The sequence below is a fragment of the Gossypium hirsutum genome, chromosome D02, assembly GCF_007990345.1.
Source record: "Gossypium hirsutum isolate 1008001.06 chromosome D02, Gossypium_hirsutum_v2.1, whole genome shotgun sequence".
NCBI lineage: Eukaryota > Viridiplantae > Streptophyta > Magnoliopsida > Malvales > Malvaceae > Gossypium > Gossypium hirsutum.
This window is the reverse complement of record NC_053438.1, coordinates 29,983,234-29,993,528: the sequence shown is the minus strand read 5'-3', so window position 1 is coordinate 29,993,528 and position 10,295 is coordinate 29,983,234. Positions and strand designations below refer to the sequence as shown.

The 10,295-nt window shown below is 32.7% G+C and overlaps 1 protein-coding gene across 1 annotated transcript; it reads left to right on the top strand.

Moving 5' to 3' along the window:
- The first annotated feature begins 688 nt into the window (after positions 1-688).
- LOC107910267 (trigger factor) lies at positions 689-6,050 on the top strand. Its single transcript, XM_016838058.2, has 8 exons — positions 689-834; positions 1,723-1,829; positions 2,564-2,607; positions 2,717-2,799; positions 3,219-3,327; positions 4,405-4,418; positions 4,993-5,094; positions 5,672-6,050. The coding sequence occupies exons 1-8, from the start codon at positions 787-789 to the stop codon at positions 5,792-5,794; spliced, it is 630 nt and encodes a 209-aa protein (XP_016693547.1). The 5' UTR covers positions 689-786; the 3' UTR covers positions 5,795-6,050.
- Positions 6,051-10,295: the final 4,245 nt, after the last annotated feature.

Below are 10,295 nucleotides of genomic sequence, written 5' to 3'. Positions count from 1 at the left end.
CAATTCGGTTGAACACTCATCCATATTTTTAACTAACTCAACTAAATATTTTTAAGTGTAGATATATCCTGATAAGGATTGCAAAATTCTAAAATTAATATTAATTTCATAAGATTTGTTATTATTAATAAATTATACGTAAGAATTTTAGTTTTATTAAGAGTTTTTTTTTCCTGTAGAAAGTGTAACAGCCTTAAGCGAAAACAATAAAATTAGACAGTACTATTGAAGATATATCTATGCGAGTGTAAAATCTCCTTAACTGAATTTGGAGGATATTCAACACTATTGAAGTTTTATTAAGAATTTTTAATCAATACATTTACTTAATAATAAATAAAAAATTAATATTTGCTACATAACTTTTATATAAATAAATGCATTAATTTCATATAAATAAATATAGATTAGTAATGACCTTTTTGTTTTCATAAAATTTATTTTATATTAAAATAAAAAACAATAAATTAATAAACCATATAAAAACAAGTATTCACATATAGCATATATGGAAATAAATATGATAACATAAAAAAAATAATATGTAAATAAAAAAATACATGAATTCTTTATAAAATAATTACAAAATATGTTAAGAGACTAAAATACAATATTAAAAAAACATTACATCAAAAAGAAACTGTTTTTTAATTTATTTTTTATTTAATGAAATAATATAATAAAAAATTTAGAACTCAATCCAGTAGTAAATCCAACAATACTAATAGCACCCTTTATTACATATTTTATTTTCCTTGTGATAGGAAGCAAAAGAAAAAGAAGATAATGGAAGTAGCTGTCGGTAAGACCCTTTGGTTGGGTTTAAACCCCAAGGTAAATTGACTTCCTAATTGTTTTTTTTCTCATGATTTTATGCATTTCATTCCCAAATTCAACTCATTCTTCAAATTATCCACTTAGTTTTCTCTCCACTTTATTTTCATGTGGAAAAGTAATGCTCTTTTTCTGCTTGTTTAAATACCAAGACATCTGGGTCAGATTTTTTAAGTTGCTAATGGAGTTAACCGCCTTCATTTTGTTTTTGTTTGCCATTAAGATTGTTAGAGGGTAATTTTCCTTTTTTATTATAAATCGGCAAAGTCATTTTTGGGTTTAAGCCTTTTTACATACAACTGGCGTGCAACATCAACGACATCATTTGTTTATTAGAGGGAAATTATAGTGTTAGAGAAATGGAATTAAGCTTTTAGTTAGTTAGAGAAAGAGCGTTAATTCAAGCTGCTGCTCTTGATAATCAGTTCTTTGTGGATACCTAGTGTGAAGGAGAATATATATATATATATATAGATAAATTTACCTTTAGCTCTGTTTTTAGCCTTCTAGTTGTGCTCTTTGCCTTTTTTTAAGAAGCAGGAAAATTATCTTTTTAAAACAAAATCCCCCTGAAATATTCTGATTCTCATTTCATCCATTGTTATCAACTATGCTTTTTCCTATGTTTTTCTGACTATTCATTTTCCTTGAAGTACTAATGTCTGTTTCCTCTTATTGACGTACACAGGTAACAGATAGGATCCTTTAATAGCCCTCCAAATACATAGAAATCTTGAAAAAAATTGAAGCTATCCATATCCAATAGTCACCCGAGTCCGTGTAACATATGCCATTAATGCATCAATGAAATTCCAATCTCAAAGCAAATTGAATACAAAACATTAATCTTATGGATTCCCCTATTACCATTTTTTCTTTCTTTTGCAGATTATTAGCTGTAAACAAGAAAAGGGTATCTTTGTTTCTAATACTTTTTGCAGGAGAGCATGTTTTCCTCCTAGAATAAGATATAGGACTCTAAAGTTTCATGGAAGGTACTCTCTTTTCACTGCTTAAGTTTAATCTAATTTAAACGCTATTTGGTAATCCCAAAATATTTCCTCTTAAGGAATTGTATTTCTTTGCCTCATATTAAATTTGACTATACTCAAAACTGACTGATTTGTGTCAGGGAAAAATATGTTCTTATGTTTTGTATTTAAAGTTCTTAGAGACTCTGAATGTAGTACCTTCTTAGGATCATCTATTACGGGATTTTCCCATTGTATTGTTAAAAAAAAAGAAAAAGAAGAAGACAGTTCTTCTAAGTGTTTGTAATTAATTTGTATATGTCCTAAGAAAACTTCATATATAGAGATTGTGACTTGAGCATGTTATGCTTGATGCTGCTGTTTATCTCATAGTCCCGGTTCTTCAGAGTTGGACCGAACAGGCCAGGGTCCCGGTCCAAAATAAGGGACTGGACTGGTTGACCCGCAAACTGTTTGAACTGGTTTTCTTTATTTTTTAAATATTTTAAATATTTAAAAATTTATTTAATTGAACCTGACAAACCGGTCGGACTGGTTTGACCACCGGTCTGCTTCTGAAAACTTTCATAGCTTCATATGCTTGCTTTACAACCTCTTCAAAGGGCTTTGTCTTTCAACATGTTTTAAGTTATGGTTAAGTCCATTTATTTTCTTTTGGAATTCTCGTGGTCGACTCCACTTCGAATGGTAACTGACATATTATCCTTTTGTAAAATTCGGTATTGCTTTTCTTTCAGGAAAAGACATGAATATCTTCGTCCAGCACATGCTATATCATCAGGTGCAAAATTTGATAAGTTCTCTTTCTAGTCTTAATAACTTTTCTCTTTGCCCCTTTTATGTACTTTTTAGTTCTATTTTATATATTGCCATTTATTTAACTTGGTTAGATGTGGAAGATGTTGGAGTTTCTTCCCAGTTTGAAGACTTCACTGTTACCCCTTGTAGTACTGAAGAGAGCCGAAAGCTAAAGGTATAAAATATTTTTGGGTAATATGTAGACATGTATACGGGCTGTGTTAAACCTCCCCACAATTTTTTTTTCTTGCCAAGATTCATTTTTGGCCCAGCCAGACCCTTAGGTTTGAAATTCTGTTTATTAATACTAAAAAAAAAAAAAATCCTATTTATATATTTTTAAAATTCAATAAAATTTTAATTATTAAATTGTAATATAGGTTAGGTTGGTCATACCCAATTTACAAAAGAACTTGTCTAAGGGCTGGCCCTTGGAGAAGTCTATTCAATAGAAGTTTCATGTTGGAAGTGAAACATACGAATCATGCAAATAGGTGGCCTTTTTTTTGGATAATGATAACTATGCTGAATTTTGAGACAATTGGTATGGTTGTGAATATTAAGCTAAATTATTGCGTAACTTTCTTCAACCAGATAAGAGTCGAGGTATCAGGAGCCAAAACTCGAGCAATTTTTAATGAAGTATTTGACAAGATGGTTGCTGATGCCCAGCCAATCCCTGGCTTTAGAAGAGTAAAAGGAGGTACTACTTTATTTCTAGTGGATAAGTACTTTTTCTTGGTTTTCTGAATGTACCTTCATGTTACTGGAGGGTCCTTTACCAGCGTTCATTAGACATTAGATTGTGTCTTTTAACATGAAAGAGCCAATTGTAACCTCTCCCCGCCCCCTCTCTCTCTCTCTCTATATATATATATATATATCATTGTTCTTCTCCACCCTGGTCAAATACATTCATGATTCATCAATAGTAGCATCTCTTTTTCTCTTTCTTGCACTAGCTATTATTTTCCTAGAGAAAGATTAGCTAAAGAGCAATCATCTTATCACTGTATCATGGAACTTCCTTTTCATTCCCTACCTGCCATTTAGGATTCAAGTAGCATCTCGACAAGTTAAGAAAAATGAGTATCATGTTAATAAGGCATCTGAGTAGCACCCATTTCTTGAGAGGAAAGCACTTTCTAGTTGGATTTTTATTCATTAAAATACTGCAAATATGTCTCAACCCTTGGGTTGACCCTTTCTTTACCTATTACTTGTACTACAGAAAATCGTACATACAAATTTTAATATATTGATAATTTTTGTTATATAGATTTCGAGATATTCATGGCGTATCATGTTTTAGTTATTTTTTTCCATCTGGCAATTGTGTTGCATCTAATGTTGCTAGTTCTGCGAATCCATAGGGAAGAATTATATGGTTCTTTATGAGAATGGAAATGGCTTGCTAAGTTGAGACACAACCATAGAAGATATACTCAAGAATTGAAAATAAAGTTATACTTATCGTGCTGAAACTTGGATTGGCCTTTCATTTCTTATATCAGTAAGTGTGGGATGTGTTTATGTGTCCAATACAGGAATCTTCAACTTTTTCTAGTTTTTTCATGTTGAGAGGTTATATTCCTATGCCTATGTCTGAAAATGTGTTGGACATGAGTGTTCGGACATAGGTAGTTCAAAAAAAATGAAGAGGCAGTTGCAGTCGACTTATTTTCTTGATACCTTTTCATCTTCTTAGTAATTTGCTGATGTTTTCTTTGACCACTTAATTGGTTGATTTGTCTCGCAACGACACTTTTGGGGCTGACAGGAAAAACACCAAATGTAAGTTTTGATTATCTAATGACTTACTGCCTTCAATCACTTCATTTTAATCATGTGATGCTGCGTTTAAAAGGCTTTAGATTCTTCATACCATGCCCATGAATGATATTTGTGAAACCCTGTAACTATGTAAAGACATAAATGTCAATGCTCTGGGATTTGGTTTAAGTGTCAGACACTATGTTGCTTTGATTCTTCATTTTTCTTGAAGTATCTATGTTCAACACTTGTGTTCGATGCATATTCGGCTATATGGGGATATGATCCTTGAAAGACCCCCCAAATACATTGAAAATTTTGAAAAAATTGAACGTACCCGTGCCAAACACATACCCTTATCTGACCTCACACCTAGTTCAACTAACATAGGTCGGATACAGGTATGTCTCCAACACTGGTATTTTCATTTTTTTTTCTGTCTTTAATGTATTTGTAGGGTCTTTATTCCTTGGAGCATAATATCCTCATACCCATGTTCAAATATATGTTGGATACAGATATTTCAGGAAAGCAAAGTGTAGGAGCAAAACAAGAATTCTCTCTCTTGTCTATAATATTTTAAATTGTCTGGCAGATACCTAGAGAGATTTTGTTAGAAGTCCTCGGAGCTTCAAAAGTTTACAAGCAAGTAATCACTAGAGTAATTAACTCCACTGTATCTGAATACGCTGAAAAGGTAAGCAATGTGTTAGATAGCATTTTCTCGGTTATTGTTCTCGTGCATCACCTCACGTTTATAAAGTTCATCACACTGGTATAATTGTTATTGGTTTGAGTTCGTCTCTTGATGGTAACTTAAATCCCATGCCTAAGTTACTCATGTTGGATGCAGATTCATGTCTAACATGAGTATGTCAATTATTTCTAAGTTTTTTCATTTATTGAGAGACTTTGGAGAGTCATATCTCCATACCTATATCCGGATAGGTCAGGCATGGATGTTGGGCCTGGGTAATTCAAGAAAAACAAAGAGTCGAAGCAACATAGTCCTATGTTACTTGAGCTCTTTCATTTTTCCTAAGGTACCTGTATTTGACACATACTTGGATACAGGGTACAATGATCCTTAAAATTTATGAAAAATAATTGATTGAGTATACCAATCTTGAACACCAACTTCTGTACCATTATATTCAACATCAATGGAATCATGCGTGTCCTTTGTAAACATTTTACATATTTACAATGGATCATATGACATCCTCTATGAATGGTCTCCCAACTTAATCTTATGATCATTTTATATGTTGCAGGAAAGCCTCTCAGTTGGTAAAGATTTAAGAGTAGAACAAAGTATTGAAGATCTTGAAGAGATATTTGAACCTGATGAAATTTTTAGCTTTGATGCTGTCATTCAACTTCAACAATCAAATTGAGCAATGCCTACTTTTGGTTGAACTTTTGAAGCCTACATCCCTAATCAGGATACATGAAACATGCAATTCGGCTCGGTTATTGCCAACTCGAGTTCAAGCATTGAGCGAATCAAATTTGTGTATCCCAATATTTAACTTGAGTAGCTTTTGAACTTAATTGATTCTCTTTTTCTTTCTTTTTAGCCAAATATTGGAAAGTTTGAATTTCAACTCGAGCTTGAGCTTTAGAAGTGGGAGCTAAACTTTGATTCTTTTATCACTTTTGATTCCACCGTTAATCTCCCTTTAAAACAAATTTCTTATGATGCGTGTGTTTCACGGGGAAACGTATTATGAAAAATATTTTCAGCATTTCCTTTGTATTTGTTTTATGGAAAACAGATTGTTTAATGAAAAATGACTTACAAGTCAAAGAAAAATAAGTCTTTTTTCTTGTAAATTGATTTTATTCTTTTAAAAAATTTAGGTAATTTTTCGGAAAAGAGTTTATTTATGAATAAATTTATTTTTATATAAAATTAACTTGAATCAAGCTTAATATTATTATATTATTAAATATGCATTTTTTTTTACATACGACAAACACAGAAAACAAAGCATTCTAGTTGTCACTATTTGTGCTGCATATATAATGATTGATAGGGTGACTTGTTGATTGTGTTCCAATTTGTATTTGCTGTAGTAAGAGGAAGATATGTACCCATAAAGGTTCCGGCTTCCAGTGTACTGCAGAACGACGAGATCTAATTGACCTCCATTTCTTATCATGAGATATAATCAGTGCCTCAGTAACATTCAACAAATAGCGGAGAAGAACTAGTCGACCAGTCTTTGTGGATACAAGTACTTATTAAGAGCGGGTTTGGATTTATGGTTCTTGTTAGTCCAATTCCTCTTGCGAAACGACCTGATCTGTGATCCACAAGGAAACAAAATCCAACACTACAGGTGTTCCTACATACTAACAGGACCCTAGTTAGTATTCGTTTGATTTTTATCACCTATTCTAATGCGATCATGCTTGACTTCTGAAAAGCATACCTGGTTCCTATGTTTCCCTATTTGTCAGGTTGCAACCACGTATTTTGTTATGTTGATCCCCAGTCCATTCTGTTGGCTTTGTATGTCGTGCACCCATTTTAATACCTAATCACTGAATGATTTTGATTCCTGGGTTCAAACCAAACCATATGGCACGAGCAAACGTGCAAGTTCGAAATAAATAATCAACAATTTCCTTCTCCCCATGACACATTTGACATGTAATGTCAAGTTTCGGTATTATTTGTGAAAGCCTAGCCTTCACTGGTAGACACGTGTATCAATTTTCGGGTAAATTACACTAACAATAACTTAAATTTGATCTCAATAACAAAACAGTCACTCAATTTTCAATTCAGGCACTCAGCTTTTGAAAACTAACAAATCAGTCCTACTAACCATTTTCCGTTATTAATACATGCATGGATGGGGTGAAGTTTTTTAAATTCCATTCACCGAAGCTGCAAATTTTTAAATTTAGGAAATCAACCTAATTGCGATGACTTTTTGGATGGATTCTAGACATTTCTAGGCTGAGATGTTTCATGACGTTAGAAGGTCTATCTCTTAGCTTCGAAACGCATTTTAAATCACTCGATTTTGAGTTCGGGAGTTCAAGTTATGACCATTTTAGTGAAGACTACGTGAGCAGAATTTCTGAGCAAGATTATGACAGGAATTACGAGTTTCGAGCTTTTAATTCGAGTTTAAATTATATTGGGTTTTAGGCTTAATTTTTATTATATATGAGCCCAATATTATATTAATCAACTATTATTATTTTATTATTACAAATTTTTTATAATTATTAAGTATTTTAAATTATTTAGGAGTTTTATGTTAAAAAGAAAGTATTGGTCCAATGACAATCCATGTTGGAGGTTTTTTAGGTGTAAGAAGTATGAGAGTGGGTTTCAAAATCCATGTCTTTTTTTTGCCTAGTTTGATCCCCCATTCATGAATTATGTTGATGGGTCTTCTGAAAAAAGTTAGGACATTGAAGGATGCAATGAGGAGGGAGAGAAAAACATGGTGTTTGGTGTTGTTATTTGTAATATTGTTGTTGTTGTTTAAATGAAAAACCAACTTATGTGATAGCTGATATTGTTATTGTTGTTGAAATGGAAAACCAACTTATGTGACTGTTGGTATTGGGAGATTACATTTCATGATGAGTGGAAGCTTACAGACCTAAATGTCATGGGCTAGAAAGGGTATCAGTTTGCTTGCATATTTTAGTTGAGACTTGAAAGTTGAAAGACTAATGTCAATCTCATATATCTGTATTTTATTTCATTTGATTTTCTGAATATCCTGTGGGATGTTTAATTGTCTTTTAAGACTTGAAAGAGAATTTGGTTATTTTTTTCCATTTTCTTCAATTGCATGGATCAATGCTCAGAATGATAGAAGAGATAAAACAGATGAAAGAAAAAGCATAAAAAATTGGTATAAATTATACTTCATTCATTAATTAAGGCCAAACTGTTCCAAATTTGCCTACAATTTAGTGCAATTGAACTCATTTGAATTGTAGAAAAATTTACAAAAAAAAAAAACAGTAACAATCTGTCTAAGTTTAGACATCAGTAGCAATAATAGGCAAATTTACAAAAAATAATCTGCTTAAGTTAATAAATCAGTAGTAGTAATAGGAAAATTTACACAATAAGCTCAAAAAGTAAACAAATAAACTTTCGGTTCACAATGTCATCGATCAAATAACTCTAAAGTAGAAGACATTCATCTAACAATGGTTGGTTTTCTCTTGAATGGAAGCCTTCCTCTTGGGGCAACAACTTCTTGGTGAGTTGGGGCACCCACTTGGTTATGAACACCAACTTTGTGTCTTTTGACCTACACGAACAAGCGAAGTCCATCAAACATATTACATATATAAGTAAATTAATGAAGCCAAAGCAGATGACTTACTAGAATGTTTTGGCTGACTTCCCCTCTAGAACTCCTCTTATTGTGGCCTAATTTCTTGTATTACTACATTTTATTTCCACCTATTTCTTGGTTAGCTTTGTTGTTGTTTGTGGTTCATCAGGTTGTTTCCTTCTCACCTTAGTAGGTCTGCCAAGTGGCCTTCTTAGTGTAGGAAACAGTATTGGTAGCATGTTCGACATAGACTCCCATTGCTTAGGACCCCTTATTGGCCTGATGAAGTTGGAGTAAATGGCAAGTTAGGTTTGCTTGGTGTACTAGGTTTGTATATAAGTTTCAGGGTATTCATCTTTTAGATAAATGACAGCCATTACATGCATGCAAGGGATGCCAGTGAATCCCAATTCTTGTAGGAGCAGGAATTTTCAACTAGATCCACTACATGCTGATTGCTTGGACCACATTCAACCTGATATCTATTCCCACCAGTATGTGATGGAACACACCTAAAAAATAGTCACTAGAACATATCATACTCAAGTAAAGGCAGCATATGATAAGCCCCACCAACATGTGATGGTAGAATAAAGGCATACATATATTAAAAAATGATATATTTACCTCATTGAATCTTTTATATTGACATCCAACTTTTTCTTGATCTTTGGACACAAGATTTCTTTAATTTTTTTAGCTTCTTCTTTCTTCTTGACAATCAGTAACATAATCTTGGTTCTAATTTTTTCCATCAAGGTTAGGATGGGTTTCCCTCTTACTTCCAATATCACCTACTAGTAAGTAACATAAATGACTAGTGAGACAAGGTCCTTAATGAACTGCATATAGAAAATAGATAGGGTTTACCTTGTTAAAGCATTCACAAAGATAATTCACTGACATGTCAGACTGACTCCTAAATGAGAAGTGGGACCCTGACTATTGAACCAGTTCTTTCCCTTCAACCAATTATAAGTATGTTGATTGGTATTTTCCAATTCAACCATGGCATCCTCAAAATGCCTTGGATTGCTTGCTCTTGCAGCTTTCCAAAGTAAATATTTCAATTTCTTTGTTTTGAAACCAGCTTTCTTGAAATTGGCATGTAGGTGTTTAACACAATATCTTATTTCTACATTAAGAAACAACATGGATATTGCTTCTACAAGTCCCTGCAAATAGAACATAAATAGTTTAAATCTTTGGCATACATCCTAAATAGAAAAAAACATAAAACAAAGCAAACAAATGGAGTTTTACCTTCTGTTTGTCAGACATGAAAGATATTTGAAATGAGCTCACAATTTTCAACTCCATTTTGAGCAACTCCAAGAACCAGCACCATGATGCTTGGTTTTCACTTTCAACAATAGCATATGCAATAGGATAGATGCCATTATTTGCATCTATCCTAACAACTTCCAGTAGGTAGCCACCAAAGTATCCCTTCAAGAAACATCCATCTAAACCTATTATCATCCTACAACTAGCCCTATACCCATCTTTACATGCATGCAGACAAACAAACATCCCTTGAAATAACATGTTATCCAGATAATAGATTGTTGTTGTT

Excerpts from the sequence above, each read along its gene's own strand:
- LOC107910267 (XM_016838058.2), top strand. The coding sequence starts at position 787 with ATGGAAGTAGCTGTCGGTAAGACCCTTTGGTTGGGTTTAAACCCCAAG. Across the intron at positions 2,608-2,716 it reads AGCACATGCTATATCATCAG|ATGTGGAAGATGTTGGAGTT; the intron begins GTGCAAAATTTG and ends TAACTTGGTTAG. Across the intron at positions 2,800-3,218 it reads AAGAGAGCCGAAAGCTAAAG|ATAAGAGTCGAGGTATCAGG; the intron begins GTATAAAATATT and ends TTCTTCAACCAG.